Source organism: Manis pentadactyla, chromosome 11 (genome assembly GCF_030020395.1).
Source record: "Manis pentadactyla isolate mManPen7 chromosome 11, mManPen7.hap1, whole genome shotgun sequence".
In the NCBI taxonomy this organism is placed as follows: Eukaryota; Metazoa; Chordata; class Mammalia; order Pholidota; family Manidae; genus Manis; species Manis pentadactyla.
The window spans coordinates 1732526-1750732 of NC_080029.1; the positions used below are offsets into that span (position 1 = coordinate 1732526).

General features: G+C 66.3%; 1 protein-coding gene across 2 annotated transcripts in view; it reads right to left on the reverse strand.

The window, feature by feature from the left end:
• Positions 1–2991: 2991 nt before the first annotated feature.
• KIF26A (kinesin family member 26A) overlaps positions 2992–18207 on the reverse strand; it is a 40775-nt gene continuing 25559 nt past the window's right edge. For both annotated transcript variants that reach the window (XM_036882187.2, XM_036882190.2), the window contains 12 exons: positions 16153–16348; positions 11745–11957; positions 11032–11125; positions 10550–10812; positions 10249–10432; positions 9916–10078; positions 9440–9599; positions 6144–8964; positions 5094–5299; positions 4986–5006; positions 4467–4617; positions 2992–4208 (listed from right to left, as the gene is read on the reverse strand). In XM_036882187.2, the coding sequence (XP_036738082.2) occupies positions 4027–4208; positions 4467–4617; positions 4986–5006; positions 5094–5299; positions 6144–8964; positions 9440–9599; positions 9916–10078; positions 10249–10432; positions 10550–10812; positions 11032–11125; positions 11745–11957; positions 16153–16348 (4654 nt within the window). In that variant the 3' untranslated portion in view covers positions 2992–4026. The remainder of the gene's footprint in view (positions 4209–4466; positions 4618–4985; positions 5007–5093; positions 5300–6143; positions 8965–9439; positions 9600–9915; positions 10079–10248; positions 10433–10549; positions 10813–11031; positions 11126–11744; positions 11958–16152; positions 16349–18207) is intronic.

An 18207-nucleotide genomic window follows, 5' to 3' on the forward strand; every position in this document is an offset into this window, starting at 1 on the left:
GAGGGGGCAGGGGAGGGAGGGAGGGGGAGGGGAAGGGTGGGGGGAGGGGAGGGAGGAAGGGAAGGGTGGGGGGAGGGGAGGGGAGGAAGGGGTGGGGGGAGGGGAGGGGAGGGGGGAGGGGAGGGGAGGGAGGGGGGAGGGGAGGGGAGGGGGGAGGGGGAGGGAGGGGCAGTGGGGAGGGGAGGGGAGGGGGGAGGGGAGGGGAGGGGGGAGGGGGAGGGAGGGGCAGTGGGGAGGGGAGGGGAGGGGGAGGGGAGGGGAGGGGGGAGGGGAGGGGAGGGGGGAGGGGAGGGGAGGGAGGGGGGAGGGGAGGGGAGGGAGGGGGGAGGGGAGGGGAGGGGGGGAGGGGAGGGGAGGGAGGGGCCCCGTAGGCACAGGAGGCAAGAAGGAAGCCCACTGCCACTGGGCTCCGGAAGGCCTAGGCCTTCCGTGCCCACCCTCCCCAGTATCGCCCCTGCCCCCGAGACGACCTGCCAGCACCGCGGTGTCACCCGCCCCAAGGCCATCGCCACAGGTCCCTCTTGCTGCCCGCGTGGTGGTGCCCACAAGGGGAGGCTCAGAGAGCCGAATGCCCATTCTCCGAGTGCAGGCCTTGTCCCCAGGGAACCTGAAGCCCTGGCAGGGTCACCATGCCCACTGCCCAGAGAGGGCCCAGGAAGGAGGGATCAGGCTCTGAATCCAGGGAGAAGCACCTCCGGGGGCATGCACAGCGGCTGGGCACCTGGGAGCAGGGCTCACAGGCAGCCTCCAGGCACCCCGCAGGCCGGGGCCTCAGCTCCTGCCCTGCGCGCCCGCCACCACCTCGGCCCCAGCCTGCTCCCAGCCAACAGCTGGGCCCCGTAAGCCCCTTGTCCGCATTACCCCGCCGAGCCTGACCCCCAGCTGGCCCCACCTCCCCATGCGGCCTCCAGATGCCCAGGGCTGGGGTGGGCAGGGCGGGCAGAACAGGCCTGGGCTCGCAGAGTGAGTCAGGCAGGCATCTCACCCAGGGGAGCAGCAGGCCAGCCTGCAGGGCTGCGAGAGACACCGCCTAGGCCGGCTCCTGCCCTCGTCCGTGTGGCTCAGGCAGGCGCCCCCGCCCCTCCCCCCCGTTCGAGGGTTAGGGGCATCCCTCCCAGCCCCGGGCCGGCGGGTCCTGGCCCTGCCCCTGCCCCTGCCCCAAGGCCTCCGCCTCCCCACCTGTGAGTTCAGATCTGCCCCTAGGAGGGACACCGGAGTGGGGGCCTGAGCAGCCCTGTCCACTTTGGGTCCAGTTTCCCCGAATGCTCAAGGAGCGGGAGGCCCACAGACCCCTTGCGGGCGGCATCACCCTGAAGCCGCCTCAGCTTGGGTCAAAGAGCTGGGTCCCAGGCAGCTGCGGCTTTCCCACCCATAAAGTGGGCGTGTTCATCCTGCCGGCTGCTCCCCGCTGTAATGACAGGGCTGAGGGCTTTGATGTCCCAGATGAAAGGCCGCCCCAGACTCCCAGGCTGGCCCAGGACAGGGGCTTCTGTGCAGAAAAGCAGGCACCACCCTCCTGCGCCTCCCCTAGGTTGTGGGAAGCAGGCTCCATGGCCCCAAAGGTCAGCCAGCCCCACCTGGACCTGCTCCGCAGAGGCCCCCCCACCTGGACAGGCGCTGGGGTGGGGGTGGGGGTCAGCAAGGATCAGTTACTTCTGGGCCCCTCCAGGCATCAAGGGGCAGGGGAGGGAAGAGGGCCTGCCCATAGTGCCCAAAGCAGCCCAAGTGAGACAGTGCGGGGCACGCTGGGACTGCAGCAGGCCGGGGCTCTGACCCCACCCAGACTCCAGCACCACCTGGTCTGTCAGGATGGAGGGGTCCCTGGGCCAGGGAAGGGCTTCTGCATACCAAGGTCAGAGCCCGGGTGGCGGCCAGCCGGACTGGATCCCAGAGGCGGTGGACTAGCTCCCCTCAGTATCAGGCCCTGCAAGGGTGCATCCCTCCATCATACCTCGAGCCCGACCACTTCCACCTTGATGCCCAAGAGCCCCCATATTCAGTAACAGCGAAGCAGGCTTTGTGGCATCTGGCAGAGTTCCTGCTGGGAATAAGCCCAGCCTCAGAACAGACAGGGAAAGGCCAGGAGGGGCCTAGCACCCGTGCCTCCCAGCTGACATGTGACCTCATCCCAGGAGCTGGGGGTCCCAGGTGCTGTCAGCAGTAGAGGGTGAAGAGGCAGCCCGGGGTGGGGGCCTGGTCTGGACGGCCCTGAGGCCTGTTTTAGAACGATCAGAATGGCTGGGGTACTGTGCAAGCCCTGCTGCTACCCCCAGCGCACTGAGGGGTGACCTCCCTTCCTGCTTCCTGCTCCCTTCCTTCTGCGATCCCCCGAGGCCCACCCTGCGCCCAGTGTTGGGGTGCACAACTGACTCAGACTCCGCCCTGCCCAGGGGCTCCACTGAGGCCAGGAGGCAGGCAGAGACCACACCAGGCATGACCGTGCCCCGGGCAGCAGGGCCATCAGGGAGCAGCCCACACACTGGCCACCTGGGGGTGCCCAGGGCCAGGTCCACAGTCTGAGGCCATCAGAAAGGGGCTGGGTAGGGAAAAGTGGCTGTGCCAGGCCGGGGGCTTGATGTGCCCACGGTGTGTCTGCTCATACATCTTCTGGAAAGGCAGGTTTGGGGGGCAAAGGAAGGAGACGAAAGGCGTCCCAACAGGCATATTGCTCCTGCCTCGATTTCCCAGCTGACATGACCTCTGGAAGGGGGGCCAGGCACCCATTAGAAAACGCTATTTCCTGTCGGCCAGCTCCAGCCCCTGGCTCCCTGCCTCAGCCTTGGGACCCAGGAGCTGGGTGCTGCGAGACAGAGTGGCTGGGAAGGAGATCAGAGAGGAAGGAGCACCTCCTGCCACGTGGATCCCCTCTTGCCTGAAGGCTGGGGCCGCTGCGGGGTTTGTGGGTGGAGGACGAGTCCCTGCTGCCCGAAGCCCCCCGACATGCTAGGGCCCTTGGAGGGCAGCATGCCTAGTGAACTCAGAAGCCATGTGAACAATCGATGCATCTTTTATTCACAAAAGCTGCAGCAAGATGTTATCTACAGATTTGTACAAAGGTTTGGCTGCCCCAAGAAAATGCACAATGGTCAGAAAACAGAGCCTACCCTGCTGGGAATGCCACCCACAGGCAGGCTCACCCCTGGTCTGCATCTGGCAAGAAGTGCCTCCCCAGGACCCCTGTCCTGCCCAGGGTGTCCCCAGAAAGAGTCTGGCCTGAGGAATACCTTTCATAGAAAACCATAAAAACATAGATCATTTGTCTTGAAATTCCCACTGCAAATACCGCATTTATAGGCAAAATGATACAAAAATATGAACCTAACAGAACCTTTACAAAACCCTTATCGCCCATTTTTTTTGTGTTGGTTTTTCTGGTTTTTGCTTGTGGTTTTGGTAAGAATTCTGGCCGTGTGCCTCCAGCCCTGCCCTTGGTCACTGCCCTCTCTGTGCCCTCAGGACAAAGCAGGCCCTGGGGAACAGAGGCTGGGGTACCCCACCCGGGAGACCCCACTGGCATCACCTGCAGAGGGAAGGGTCTGGAGACCCTCAGGCCGGCTCTGCTGAGAGGAAAGAGCTGTAAAGGAAAATAACCCTGATCCTCAACTAGTGGCCTGGGGAGCCCGGGGCTGCCCTGCTGCATGGAACTGCTTGGCTGTGAAGGTGAGAGGAACAGCGCCACTGGCTCCAGCCCAGAATCCGGACGACCACAGCCACCACTCGGCCGCGGCCGCACACAGTCTGCTGGTATTGTGAGTTCTTAGCACCAAACGCACAAAGGACATTAGTCCAATTCCAGGGTAAAGGCACTTGTCTGGGCAGTGGCTGCCTCCCGTCTCCGCGCGCTTCCTCCCTGTCCGCCGCTCGGCGGGCCTTCCCCTCCCTCTAACTCCATTGCCTCCGAGACCCCAGTCCTGCACTGGACCCTCTGCATCCGCCTTCCTCCAACCCGCACCACATCCTCGCTCCACCCCACGTCCCGTCCTCTCGCCCCTGCATGTCCCCTCCCCCCGGTCCCGATGCCCAGCCTCAGACGTCCACCTCCTGCAGCCCCAGGGCGGCAGTGGGCGCGGTGACACTGATGTCGAAGCAGGTGACCATCATGACGTGGGCCTTGCACAGGTTCACACACTGCTCCAGGGCCACCGTGGCATGCTCCAGGGCCTCCAGGTACTCCGCCGACTCGGGCTCCAGCTCTGGGTCCACCTCAACTGTGGAGGGACGGCAGGCAGGTCAGGCCTGGGTCCCTGCATGGCCGAGGAGATGCCTCTCTCCCCTCTGGGCCAAGGTGAAGGGAAGGGTCCCTGCCACATGTCAAGGGGAGCAGCTAGGGCTCCAAGAGGGAAGGAAATAGCTTGGGGGACACAAGGTGGGCAAGGGAGCGGGGCAGGGAGTGGGAGCTGGGGTCCTGCAAGCCTGCGCCTCCCTGGCGGGTCTCACTACCCCAGCCGGGGATCCGGGTGACTCACACTGCTCCAGCCAGCGGCCAGGCTCCACCATCAGCCGGCCCTGGGTCTCAGCCAGCTCCTCACAGAGGTGCCGGTGCTTGGTCCGCACCTCTCGCAGCCGCTGCTGCCTGCGCTCGGCCAGCCGCAGCTTTGCACTGGCGCACACCAGGCCCTGGGCAGCAGGGGACGGGCAGGGGGTGGGCCCAGGCATGGGGACGACCTACTGCCCAGGGCCCCACCGTGGCCATGAGCCTCCTTCCACCCTCCAGGCCTGGATGGGTGCAGAGTGGGGCCTCAGAGGTGGGCAGGGGTAGGACCGGGGCCCCCACTGTGGGGCTCACACCAGCTTCTCCCAAGCAGCCTACCAGTGCCTGTCTGGATCCTGGGCCCCGGATGAGTGGACACAGCTGTGGGAACGCCCACTCGGTTCAACTCCAGGGAACAATAGCAGTGACCTCAGAACCCCTCCAGCCACCCACTCTGCCAAGGTGGGCATCAGGGGCCACCACAGGCTCAGGGCTGGGCAAGAACAGTTCCTACCTTCTCTACGTCCTGGGAGGGCTGTGGACAAGAGCGGAAGGTGGGGTCAGGAAGCCGCCCAGCCGCACCCAGGGCCCGCCCCCCACCCAGGGCCCCGCCCACCCTGACCTCAGCCGGGTCTGCCCTCGGGGGTGGGCGGTGCCGCTGCAGACGCTCCACGTCGTCTATCTCGTACACCTTGATCTCGAAGGGCTCCTGCAGCGAGCCAGCCAGGGGCGGGGGCAGGTCCACCCACTGCCCAGGCAGGCTGGGCTTGCGGCCCAGGGCGGTGGCATCGGGCAGTGGGGCTGGGACCAGCCGTCTCCGTGGCAGACCTGGAACGGGGCCGGGCGCTGGGGAGCAGAGACTAGGAGCCCAGCCCCAGGTCCCAGCCCCCAGCCGGCGTCTGGACAGGGAGAGGGCACTGCCTGCCACCCCACCCCAGGCCTCAGGGGCCAGGGGGTTCACTCCGCCAGCCCGCCTTCCACCTGGACGGCCACACCAGCTGCCTACACAGCAGCTGCCCCCCCACCCCCACCCCTTGGATGCAGCAACGTCACGTCCTGACTCACAACCTCCCCTGCTTCCTCGGCCTGGGACAGACCCCCTGAGCCAGCTCATGGCCAGCACTGGCACTCCACCCATACCCCCAAGGTGCCCCTTCCTGCTTTCCCGCCCCAACCTGGCTGCCAGAGGGGCACCTGCCTGTCCCAAATATCAGCTGGAAGCCACACACCCCCAAAGCCACGCAGTGTGAGGGGCAGGCCTGTCCCACGTGTTCCCGGGATCGAGGCAGGAGCAGTCCTGGAGGCAGGAGGTGGCTCCCAGGCAGCGGGCCCTGGCACAGGAGGGCACCAGCCTCGGAGCCCCGAGCCTAGTCCTCTCCTCCCAGCTCCCCACGCTCCTCAGGGTGACCCAGGCAGGCCCGCCCTTGCCTGCCCACTCTGACCAGGATGGGGACCAGCCTCGGGGGCAGTGTGGATTACAGAAGGGGGCACACAGGGACTGCTCATAAACTGTACAGGGCTGTGCACACGTACACCCTGAAAACCCGAGGCACATTTGTGAAACTGCCAAGGGCTATGTGCATCTGAATCAGTGAACGTTGTGCCTGGTGGTCACGCATCTCCAGATCATAAACTGTGGAGGGCTGTGCCCGGGAGAGCTGCCCACACCCACCTGTGGCCCTCTTCTTGGGGGACCTGAGGCTGCGGGCGCGGGCACCCGGGGAGGCAGCCCCGCTGTCGCTCATGGAGTCAGGGGCGGAGGACGCGCTGCCGGTGGCCTCGCTGTCGCGCATCATGCTCTCGTAGCCACTGCTCCCGCTGTGGTAGAACAGGGCCGTGCGGCCCATGGCGGGCGGGAGCTCCCCGCTCAGCACACTGCTGTTGTCGCTGCCGTGGCCACTGCTGTAGCGCTGGGGCCGCCGGGGGGCCGTCACCTTGCTGTACGGCGAGGGCAGTGCCGGGCCTGCGGGCAGCCGCTCCTCACCCACGTTCACACCGCTGTCGTTACCGCTGTCCGAGTCGGCCGAGCCCCACGCAGGGCCACCTCTGCCAGGCGCCCCGCCGGCCACCAGCTCACCGACACGGCTGTGGGTGGCCCGGAGCGCCTGTTTGGTGCCCATGACGGTGCCTCGACTGGCCTTGGCCCCCATACTGGGAGCCACCCGTGGGGCTGCCCTGGGACCTGTCACAGGGCCGCCAGGGCTCCTGCCGGCCACAGGGCCCAGCGGCTTCACTGGGGAGCCCAGGGCCCTCGACCCGCCGGCCGCCAAGCTGCGGGCCTTGACCCCGCTGGCCGGGGGCTTCAGGGCCCCCACACCCCTGGCCGGGCCACCCCTACAGGCTGCAGCAGGCCCAGGCGTGAGGCTGGCGGGTGGCACCCCCAGCCTGGGCACAGCCCGGGGGGGCCTGCCCGGGGCTTCCTTGGCCTTGCCATTGCTGTGCGCCAGGCCCTCACGCCTCTCGAGGGACCCATGGGCAGTGGGACGGCCCGCCGCCTCTGCCTTGCCAGCCCGGGCCTTCAGGCTGGACGTGGCCCGGGGGATGGAGGGGTCAGCCCGGCCACTAGGCCTGGCCTCCTCCTCCCCTCGAGGGAGGCACCCTGCCTGGAGAGGGCCCAGGGCGGGGCCGTTCTTATGCTCCAGGCTGGACTTGCGCACGGGCGGGGCTGGAGGGGCCACCCCACCAGGCCGCAGGAAGAGGCCCCCCTTGGCAGCCGTGCTCTTCTTGCTGCCAGGGGCCACTTTCAGGCTACCCACGCAGGCCGCTGCATCGGCCAGGGCGTCCCCACAGGATGCCGTGGGCGTGGTCACACCCAGCGTGGTGGCCCCCCTCCGCAGGGGTGGGATCTGAGCCGCGGCCTCCGGCCTGTGGGCCACCCTGCCTGCCACCTCACAGCCATCCACCACCCTGCGGGCACAAGCCAGCACCAGAGCCGGGCTGGGGGCCCTGCCGGCAGAGGCCATCTGCAGCGGGACACGTTCATCTGCCCGCGGCAGCCAGGGGTCCTCGAACGCGTCTCCAGGGCCAGGCAGGCTTGGGTCCTGACGAGGGCAGCCCACGTGACCGGCCGCGGAGGTAGTCCTCGGTCTCCGGGGAAGGCTGGAGTGGAGAGTCTGTGCTGAGGCTGCCCCCCGGGGAGGCACCGCCTGGGGCTCCCTGCCAGCTCTGCTGGGGGCTGCTGTGGCCTCCTCCCGAGAACGAGGACTCCAGGCTGGGCCAGGACTGTCTGGCCGGCCCTTCCCTGAGAACAGAAAGCCGCCACCCTCTAGGGAGCTGTCCAGGGTTGGGGGGCCCAGGGGGTCAGGCCCTGCCACCGAGTCGGGACCAGAAGGGTCCGGGCTGGCCCGAGAGGGGGGCTGCGGCGTGGGGTGACGGCCGTCGGCCGTGCACACGCCGACCGTGCTGAGCCAAGAGCCGAAGGAGGAGCTCTGACTGCTGCCCGCGTGGGCGGCCCCGTCCAAGGGCCCGCAGGGGGCCTGCGGGATGTATGCATCGAACTCGTCGTTGAGGCTGCTGATGATGCTGACCGGCCTGGAGCCCGAGGCCAGGGCCTGCAGGGAGCAGTCACTGCTGAAACTGGCCAGGCTGGCAGGGCGCCCGGGGCCTGGGAGTCCGCCCAGGGCCAGCTCCTCCACCACGGTGAACACCAGCTCATCCTCGCCGTTGAGCCCCACGGGCTGCTGCAAAGTCACCGTGGCAGTCAGCAGGCCCCGCTCCAGATGGCAGCCCCATTCAGACGGCTGGGGGCAGCCTGCCCGCCCACTCGTGCCCACGGGGGGAGTCCGCACCACGCCATCGGCACCCTGGACCCCGGGCTCCTCTGGGGCTCTGCTGGCCTCTGGCTGCCGCGGCGGAGGGGCCAGGCCAGGTAGCAGCCTCCGGCCTCCACCCCCCACGGCCTTGTCCAGAACAGGCAGCTCAGGCCTGGTGCTGACACCATCCCTCTGATCACCTCCAGCCCTGGAGGGCTCCAAGGCACCCTGGTGGGTGTCTGCACTGGGGCTGCCTCGAGGTGTGCTGGCAGCCAGCGGGGAGCCCACAGCCTTTCTGAGGGCCACGGCGTCAGGCAGGGAAGGCTTCCTGCCCCCTCGGGCCGGGCCACCCAGGGCTCCCGAGGGGCCCTCGCTGCCATCAATGCACTCCAGCCGCTCCTGCAGCTCTGCGAAGGTGCTGCAGCGGAAGTGGTCCGCGTCTCGGGGGCCCTCGGGGGGCCGGCGGCGGCTCAGCGCGGGGATGATGGGCACGAAGTCCGGCGGGCCCTCGTTGTCGGTCAGCTCGCGGTCTGACAGCGCCGCCCCACCAGGCCCCACGTAGATGACGGTGTCGCAGGACTGCTCACTGCTGGACGAGTAGTCAGGGTCGCCAGGCGAGCCAGGGAACAGGCGGTCGGGGTCCGGGGCCACGGAGCGGGGGTGGAAGGGCCGCAGGTGCTGGGGACGACGGGCGTGGCCTTCCTCACAGGAGCTGTCCCCGCCCGAGGAGCTGGACGTGTACTGGGACAGAGCGGCCCCCGTGAGCGGCCTGCCCGCCCCCACGGCAACCCCGGCACCCTCTGGCCACACAGGCGCCCTCCCACCGCGTGCTGGAAGAACACTAAACCTTAGGCACCGAACAGAACCCAGTCTTCTCAAGGAGAGAGAATTAAGCTGGATCACAGGAGGCGAGAGCGCATGCCCAGGCCCAGGAGGGGCTCAGGCCACAGGGATCCTGCCAGGCTGCCCTGACCACTGCCCACCCCTGGGCCAGGCAGACAGAGGCGGCCAACCACAAGCCCCCTTGCAGGCAGCTCCAGTTCTGCGTCCAGGCAACCTAGGACTCAGCTCCCTGCCTCCTTTGGCTGGGCCACAGCCGCATGACCTCAGTCCAAACAGGTCTGGGTGGCCCCCAGTATGTCAGGCAGGGGCCCAAGAAGGACAAAAGACCCTGGGTAGCAGCAGGGAGGGGGCGTGGACAGGAGATGCAGCCAACCTTGACCTTCCTGCGCAGGCGGTGAACGCGGGCAGCCAGCTGCACAGTGCTGAGAGTCTCAGCATGGTGGGCGGGCGCATCCGAGACGTGAGCGATCATGGTGGCACAACAGTTGGCGGTGGCCAGGGCCTCCCGCAGCAGCATGGTGAGCCCGTGGTCCCTGGGGGCCGAGGGGGTGCTCAGAGGCTGAGGGCCAGGGGAGGAGGTATCAGGGTGGGAGGCTGGAGTGAGGGAGGCAGGCCTCTTGCCAGACCAGGTCCACACCTGGCGCCCTGGGGTTGGGTCTGGCATCCACCTCTGTGCTCACCCCCATGGGCACCAGCACCCCTGGCAGCCCTTGGATGGCAGGGCCCATCAGGTGATGAGACAAACCCAAGGAGCTCGGAGGCCAGAGACACAGGGCACATGCCTGACAGGCTCCCAGCTGGTTTCCCGGGGCCACCCTGCCAGTGCCCACCAGGGAGCCCCCCACTCACCTATGGGGCACATGCTTGGCCCCGCTGAGCAGAGCCAGGATGACGCTGCCCAAGGCCGAAAGGGACAGACACAGGGGGCCCCCGGGGGCCTCCCCACCCCTGCCAGGTGCCCCCTCACAGCTGCCCAGGTCAATGAGGTGCAGACGGCTATGGCCTCCAGACACTGAAACCAGAGAGCAGGGAGTGGTGGCACGGCCCCCACCCCACGGCCCTGCACCCCCAGCCCGAGGCGGGAGTCCCCAGGCGACGCCCCCAAGGCAGAGTCCAGCTCGGAGAAGGACTGACCCCAAGGTGACATGAGCAACTGGGCCCAGGGTCACGAGTGACACCTACTTCCGCCCTTGCCACACTTCTCCATGCGGTACTGGTAGACATGCAGTGTGAAGAACACATGTGAGCTGCGCTGGGCATCCTGGCTGCTGCCCGCCCGGCTGGTGCTGCGGGCAGCCAGGGCCGCGTCCAGGTAGAAGGCCGCCTTCTCGGCCGTGGGCACCCGCAGCTCGCTCTGGTTCTGGAGCTGGGACGGGTGAGGGGCACGGTGCCTTGGTGGGCTGAGCCGCAGCCCCCGCCGCCCCTGCAGCCCTCCCAAGACCCCAGGCCCCACCCCTGCGTGGTGGCAGTGGTTTTCATGTACCTGAGCCCCACAGACAGGGTCCTCCCGCAGGTACACGCCTGGAGACTGGGCGTCCTGCAGGCCACCAGAGGCCACCTCGGCCAGCAGGTCCCTGAGGCTCCCGTCCTGGCCGCACACCTCCACGGCTGAGACCCGGACAGAGAAGCGGGTGCCCGTCCTCTCCTTGCGCTCACCGACAAGCCGAAAAAGCCAGGAAATGGCGCACGGCATGACGCCCAGACTCTGGGGCGAGCGGTCCTCCCCCACCATGGTATATGATTTGCCTGGGGGCCACGTGACATGTCAGGGCCCTGCCCGAGGCCCTCAGAGCCAACCTGGGGCCACAGCGACCCCAGGGGCCTTCTCTGACCCGCCCCTAGACCCCTGCCCTCCAGGCCTTCAGGGTTTCAGCTTCTGCATAGCCTCCACCGCCCATATGAGGTATTCCCCTTCCCCACCCGGACACTGGGCCCTGTCACCACAGAGTGACAGAGAGCGCTCACCAAGGCTCGTGTGGCCGAAGGAAAAAACGCAGCCATCGGCCCCACCAACCACTGCCTGGAGCACATCGGCCACTGTCCCCGAGCAGACCTCGGCCTGGAGGAGGGCACAGAGAGGCAGGCAGATGCTGAGGTCAAGGGGCCACCATCGGCCTCCCACGTCTGTCTGTCCCCATCACACTCAGGCAGGCAAGGAGGCCAGGCTGGCACACATGGGACCAAAGACAGAGGTCATCACGTGCACCCAGCACACAGAACACCAATGCACACGCACAGCCCGAGCCAGCCAGACACAGGGCTGACAGGTGGGCACGCGCACACACACACATAGTCACTGCCACTACGAGCACATGCTTGGTCACAGTGTGTGCCTGACACCCAGCAGAGCACCCAGGTGTTCACACACAACAAGGGCAAAATAAACCACTACCCAGAAACTCCCATGGAGGGTAGCTCCTGAGACCGGGTGCTTCCCAGGGAACCTCGACCTGAGAACCAGGCCGAGAGCCAGGCAGGGAGCCCGAAGTCCGGGGAGGCCCGTGAGGCAGAGAAAACCGGATGGGCCTGCCCGGCCCCCGAGCCTGACCCTCCCATGTCTGGGCCTTGCTCCTGGCTCCTTCCTCCTTGCCCAGCACCAGCAGCAAGCACAGCTCTGACCCCAGCACGGGAACTGGCAGCCCTGGCCCGCAGTTCCCAGTGGACGCTGCCACCCTCACCTGTTCCGAGTCCTGGGGGAAGACGGCATCAAAGGCAAACATCTTGGGAGCCGTGGCAGTGGTGGCCCGTTGGGGACCTGAGCTGCCAGGGGGTCCGGCAGCTGGGTCGTAGAGGGTCACCTGCTTCTTCCGAGGGTCCACCTTCAGGAAGGCCGTGGACTCGGCCGAGTGCTGGGCCCCCTGCACTGGCCAGATCCGCAGCATGACCTTCACCTGGGGAGGCGGGTGGGAGCGGGTATCTGAGCGGCCGCTAATTACAGGGCAGGAGGAGCCTCGCGCGAGTTGGGACAGCGAGCCAGGCCTCGGCACAGGAGCTCCACGGCAGGAATGCGGACGCCCGCACCCCGGCTCCGGGCCCAGAGCGGATCCTATGAGGTCAGCCAGGCAGGGAGCAGGCAAGGCCCAGCCAGAAGAGAGGCCGGCCAGGGGCAGAGCAAGTCAGCACAGAACGGGGAGCACAGGGTGGGGTGGGGCGGGGGTGGGGCGGGCAGGACGGAGGGGGCAGGGGGTGGCTGGGAGCTCAGGATGGAGGGTGAGGGAGCTCAGGATGGGGGAGCGGGCTCAGCAGGCTACAGGTGGCACAGTGACCACACTCAGGGTACACCCCCCTGCCCTTGACTTGGGGCTCCGCCACACCCTGTCACTGACTCCTGTGCAGAGCCAGGCACCATGGGGAGCGAGCCCCAAGGCACAGAGCCTCTGACAGCAGACACAGCCCCACCCCCAAGCTCGCCCACAGCTGTCAGCTCCCCAGGGTGGGGCAGCCATCACTTCGGCAGCCCCCTCAAGCCCACCGAGAGCAGGCCTCCTGAAATCCCACATCCCAGACCTGAGGGTGCAGGGAGAAAGCGGGAGAGAGGGGCAGGCAGAAGGGGCTGGAAGACCCCGCCCACACCAGAGTGGGAGATCGGCAGCCCACCCCCACCCGTGGGGCCTCTTCCCAGAGCCTCACGCTGCCTGCTCTCCCCATCCCCATGTGGAGGAAAGGGGCTGCCTCAGAGCCCAGCCCTCCCTGCACCCCCCAGCCCCCGAGCTCGGCCAGCCTGGTTCACTAAGCTGCAAAGTGCAGCTCCCAGGAGAGCTGGCTCTGGACTGGGGCTGGGACAGGCCGGGCTGCCGGTGCACGCAGGCCACTCCCAGCTGAGACAGAGGGAAGCCCCTGCCCCTCATCGCAGTCCAGCCCATCTCCTCCAGGGAGCCCCTTCTCCCAGACCCCAACCCCAGGACAGAGTCCTCTAGGGCCCTGAGCACATCTGCCACCGACCCCCGCCTGCCTGCTTGCCCGCAGCCCGGAGGGGAGCCGGCAGGAGCCCACGTGGAAGCCAGCGAGGAACACGCACAGAAGGGGCTGGGCCAGGGAGCCAGTGGCGCCCTGGGGAGGCGAGCTGCGGAAGGCAGGTGACCCGAGAGCCACCTCCAAATCCAAACTCAAAGCCCTGCGTCCTGGCAGGATTCCGCATCAGGGCACCAGGGGAAATTCTCTCAGACACGCTGGGGAGGACAGGATAATCCTGTCCCAGGAAAGATGAGACTGGAATCCCAGAGGGCAGGTGGGGCCTGGATGGGGGCAGAGGTGGGGTGGGGGGGCAGAGCAGAGCAGGCTCGGGGCCCCTGCAGGCGGCCAGGCAGCCTCTGCCTGTGTGACCCCGCCGGCACGTGCCCGAAGACAGCAGGCCCAGCCAGACCATGGGCCCAGCGCCCTCCAGGGAACAGAAGGCTCTGCTCTCCATGCAGGTTTTGGGGTGCTCTGGGCAGGCAGGAACCAAGGGCCACAGCAAATTGCACTGCAGACACCCCAAAACCCGCGTGGAAAACAAGCACCCCAGACAGAGCATCTTGTGTACAGCCGTGGGGGCGCCTTCTGACCCGGTGAGCTGCCCCACGTGAGGGCCCATCCTGGGAGAGGGCACCAGACTGGCTTCTCACGGGTGAAATCTCCAGTTTCTCCACCACAGTGTAAATCAAATTACCAGACTCATTTCAGGGCCGATATTTTTCACGGATTTAATTGTAAGTGACAGATACATAACGCCGGCAAAATTGGTTTATGGTGGGTACTTCACACGAGGCGCCATCCACTCCCCTTCGGCATGTGGTAAACTGACATGCAAAATCACTCCCAAGGAAGGGGTGGCTGCTCTCCAGGGAGAAGCGCAAAGAAACGCTCGCCTACTGCCCCCCTGCCCCCCAAACCTGGGCTCCACTAGGCGGGAATCAATTCGTATACCCCCAACGACATGAATGAAGCAATTTCAATTCCAAACGCTGCTGCCAAACAGATGAAAATGTGCGCTTCCCGGTAGTTTTTGGCAATTTCTTTCACCACAAACTCCAGGCCACTTCAGGAGCCAAATGGGCTCTGAGATTGGAGGGGCCTCCTGGCAGGGGACAGGACCCCAGGAAGGAAGTGTGCTGTCCTCTCGGCCAGCGCGGTATTCATCCAGCTCAGGACCCACAACCCAGGGGGGAGGACCGCGGCCCTCGGCCTGCCCCACACCACCGTCTCTGCCAAAGCCAGGCCACTGTCTCTGAGAGTCCAAACCCTGCTGAAGAGCTGGTAGGAAGGGAAAAACCACATTCTGCATATAAAAGGTTTCTGCTCCTAGGCGGTGGCCCAGGAGGGCCGGGGGAGGGGCACTGCTCGGCACCCACCTAGAAGGATGTCTTTTTTAATGCTGCAAGATGATGAATTATCTTAAGTAGCACATTAATGTCAGGAATTGAGCATAATCTAACTTCTTTTCTGTGACAATATTAAATGCCTTTCAGGAGACATTTCTATGTGACGTTCCTACAAAAAACATCCAGAGAGCTGGGGAGGCAGCACCAGGGCGGGTGGTGGGTGGCCGAGCCTCTTTGCCCCAGGGGCCCAGGATGGACGGGGTCGTCTGTCATAGGAGAAAGGAGGAGCCCCTGCCAGAAACGCTTGGGTGGGGGGCCAGGCCCCAGGAGGAGTGGAGGGGGCCTGCTGCACCCCAAAAAACACAGTTGGCAGGAAGAAAACGGGTTCGAGTGCTCCACAACCCCCTTCCGCCCACCCGAGACCCTATCCAATCCAGCCCGTGTGCCACCCCAGTTTGCAGATGGAGAAGCACAGATGTACAGACAGCCTGGTGATCAGGCCAAGGTCAGAGCCGGGCCCAGGGCATGGAAAGCCACCCCAACTCCCAGCAGTTTGCATGCCTGCCCACTGGCCCAGGTGGGCTGAACCCCCCAACGCCAGCAGGCGCCAAGGGACTCAGTCTCAGGGTGTGGGAGCCCGGGGCTGGGGAAAGGCCTCCTGGGCCTGAGCAGCCTGGTGGAGTCCCCAGGGTCAGGCAGGCACTCACCCCGACCGGAAGAGGCCTAGCACAGGCACTAGAGCGGGAGGGCTTGGTTGGGGTGCGGGGAGGGGCCTGCGGAGGGCCCAGGCCCAGGCAGGGCACCGTCTGCTGGGCAGCATGCCCCTCTGCAGACCCTGTCACCAGCGGCCCCGGAGACGTGTCCTGGAGGCAACCAGGTGGAAAAGGCAGACAGGCAGATGGAAACGTCCCACCACCTCTGCAGGGGTGAGCCTCTGGGCGCTGGAGAGGCTGGGCCCAGGGCCTGGGTGCACCGCCCCAACCCCCACCATTCTCAGGGAGGCATCTGGGAGGGGCCAGTGGGCAGCAGAGTGGGTGCAAGGTCAGAGGAAAAGGCTTGGGTGCAAATTCCGGGTCAGGGTGCAATCCCTACCCCTACAGCGAGCGGCCCTGGCTGCAAGACCTAATCTCTCAGCACCGTGGTCTCCCCACCCTCCACAGGGACAGAGCCCGCCTCACAGATGGGCTCAAAACCTGAATGCTCACCCAGACCCCACATGGCAGGCCCTTCTCCAGGTTCAGGGTGCAGTGCAAGCAATCAGAGGGCCAGGAAAGAAACCTGGTCTCATCCAAAGGCCACTGGAGCCAGGGGTACAGCCAGGAGGCAAGCCAGCCTGTCCCAGGACCAGGCAAGGCCCTTCCCCACTCTGGGCCTCAGTGTCCCCAGCTGAACTGGGAGGGCAGTCTAAATTAACTGGTCGCACACTCCCTTCGCAGCTGGGATTCGCCTCGACTCCAGGGAGCTGAGGTCCCATGCCTGCCCCCAAGCCCCACCTGCGCGTAGAATGCCAACAGAGGTAGGCATGGGGGCTCCTGGGTCGGACCCCAAACCCTGATCCCACCCCACACGGATACTGGCACATGGCCCCTGGGACCCCCACCCATTCCCTGCGGCCCACCACAATCCCCCAGGCTCCCTGCCAAGCCCTGGAGCCATCTGTACCCCTGCTGACCACCCCTGTCCAACCTGGGAGAAGTAGGCGCCTCACCTCCCGCACCCGCTCAGACTGCCTGACATCACCCCACGCCCACCTCCAGGACCTCACCCCGACCAGAGCTGGGCCTACCTTTCTGGCACCGCTAGGGCTGTCCTTGTCCTTGGCCTTGACGGCAGCCCTGAGCAAGCAGGGAGGGACGGGGGGCGGCCACAGCTGCAGGACCCCGCTGAAGTCCGAGGGGTAGGTGGGGGCGCCGCGGGTGGCAGGGCTTGGTGGTGGGTGGGGCTTCTTGCGCTTGGAGGCCAGGCTGAGCTTCTGGGCGGCCCTGGGGAAAGTGTGGGGTGAGCCGTCCCTGTCAGCTGCCCCAGGGTAGTCCACAGCCCACACTTCATTCCCCCCAGCCAAGCGGGGCCGTGGGGCTGGGGCTGCCCTTCTGGCCCCGGCAATCTCTGCCCCTCAGCCAGGCCAGGTGACAGAGGGCCCCTCCCTGTACCCTCTTTCCACCAGCCCAGCCACTCACAGGCTGTGCGACCCAGGCATGATTGGTCTCTCTGAGGCCCAGTTTCCCCACCTCCAACGCGAGACGGAGTGACCACCAGGGGCCCTTGTGTGTGGTCCTGATGAGCTAATGTGTTTAAAGGACCTGGCCCAGTGCCGGCATATAGAAGCATGAACACGGTTGCTCTGACCAGCGCATCCCCAGACCCCCAACCTTCCCCATACACTTGGATGCCTCACCAAGGCCCCCGGAAACCTCCTGGAGGTGCCACCCCTGCCTCCTTGGCCTGGGCTCCCCATTGCCTCTCGGGGCACTTCCAGCAGACCCCAGTGACATTGCTGCCCACTGCAGTGCCCTCCTCAGCATGGGACTCAGGCCCGCAGGGGCGGCCGGGCCAGCCCAGCGGCATCCCCAGGAAGCAGACCCGCCGTCTGCCCAGGCCGTCTGGGCTCCCCACCGGTGCTTACAGGGGGTCCATCAGGTTTAGGGATCGCTGTCCCAGGTCCCTGGGGACACACATGCTCAGGACAGGCCCGGCACGCCCCCCCCGGGCTCACCCTGACCCCCTGCCAGGGGGCCCCCAAGCCCCACCAGCCCCACAGCCCTCCAGCTGGTCTCCCTGCTCACTGAGTCAGTGTCAGCCCGGCAGTACCCCCAGAGCACCGAGGCCAGACTGTGGGCCCGGGCCACCCGCGCCCTCCCGATGCCTCAGCACAGGTGACGCCGGTTGACACAGATAAGGAGCACACGCTGGGCCGGAGTCCACGTTCACACGCCACCCCAGGGCCCAGATGACCCGGCCTGGCACCCCCTTCACGTAGCAGGAGCCTCAGCGGAGGGGGCCAGAGGCCAGGATGCCTGCGCTCCACTCACCCGGGGGCCCCATCCCATTGGCCCCATCTCTGCTGCTTCTGAGGGTACCACACCCTGCCTATGGAAGCCCTTTGGGCCCCCCCCAGTCTTTCAGATTTCCTCGAAGGACCCCAGCGTAAGAGCCTGCGCCCACAGGCACAGCCCAGCCCCTCAGCCCGCCTTCCATTGGGCACCTACCACCAGCATTTTGCTTAACTCCTGTCATCTTTAATAGGAGTTGTCTTTTAAGAGACCCCAGGGAGGGCTCTCCTCCTAGTGAGGTGTCATCGCAGAAAATAAAAGTAATCTACGATTCACGGCGGATCTTTAATAGAGCAGTGGCCAGTGGCGACAGTATGCACCTGGACAGGGGGGACCAGGGGGTGGGGGTCCCAAGAGCAGAGCCCACGAGCTGCCCGGGAGCACAGATAACTCGGGGTGTGGTGCACCCACAGCCGGGGGACTCGAGTTCTCTGGCCACAAGGTATGTTGCCCTGATTCTTGCCTGAGCCCAAGTATTTGAAGACCTCAAAACCTCCTGGAGAAGCCCCTGGTTCCCCGTCCGCCCAAGGATCATGGCAAGTCAGTGGCCAGATGGAGGCTGGCAGCACCACCTGAGAACAGGGTGAGAGATTGGGCACAAAGGACTCGGAGGGCCAGGGCAGCGCACAGCCCGAGCTGTAGCAAGACCCTTTGCAGGGAGGCAGCCAGGGCCAGGCGGGGTGGGGACCAGGGGGCCTGAGCAGGGGTGGGGGGCGCAGGGGCGTTCAGAGCCATTTCATCAGAGCCTAAGCTCATGGGGCTTCTCCTGCCCACCACTCCTGTCCTGTCCC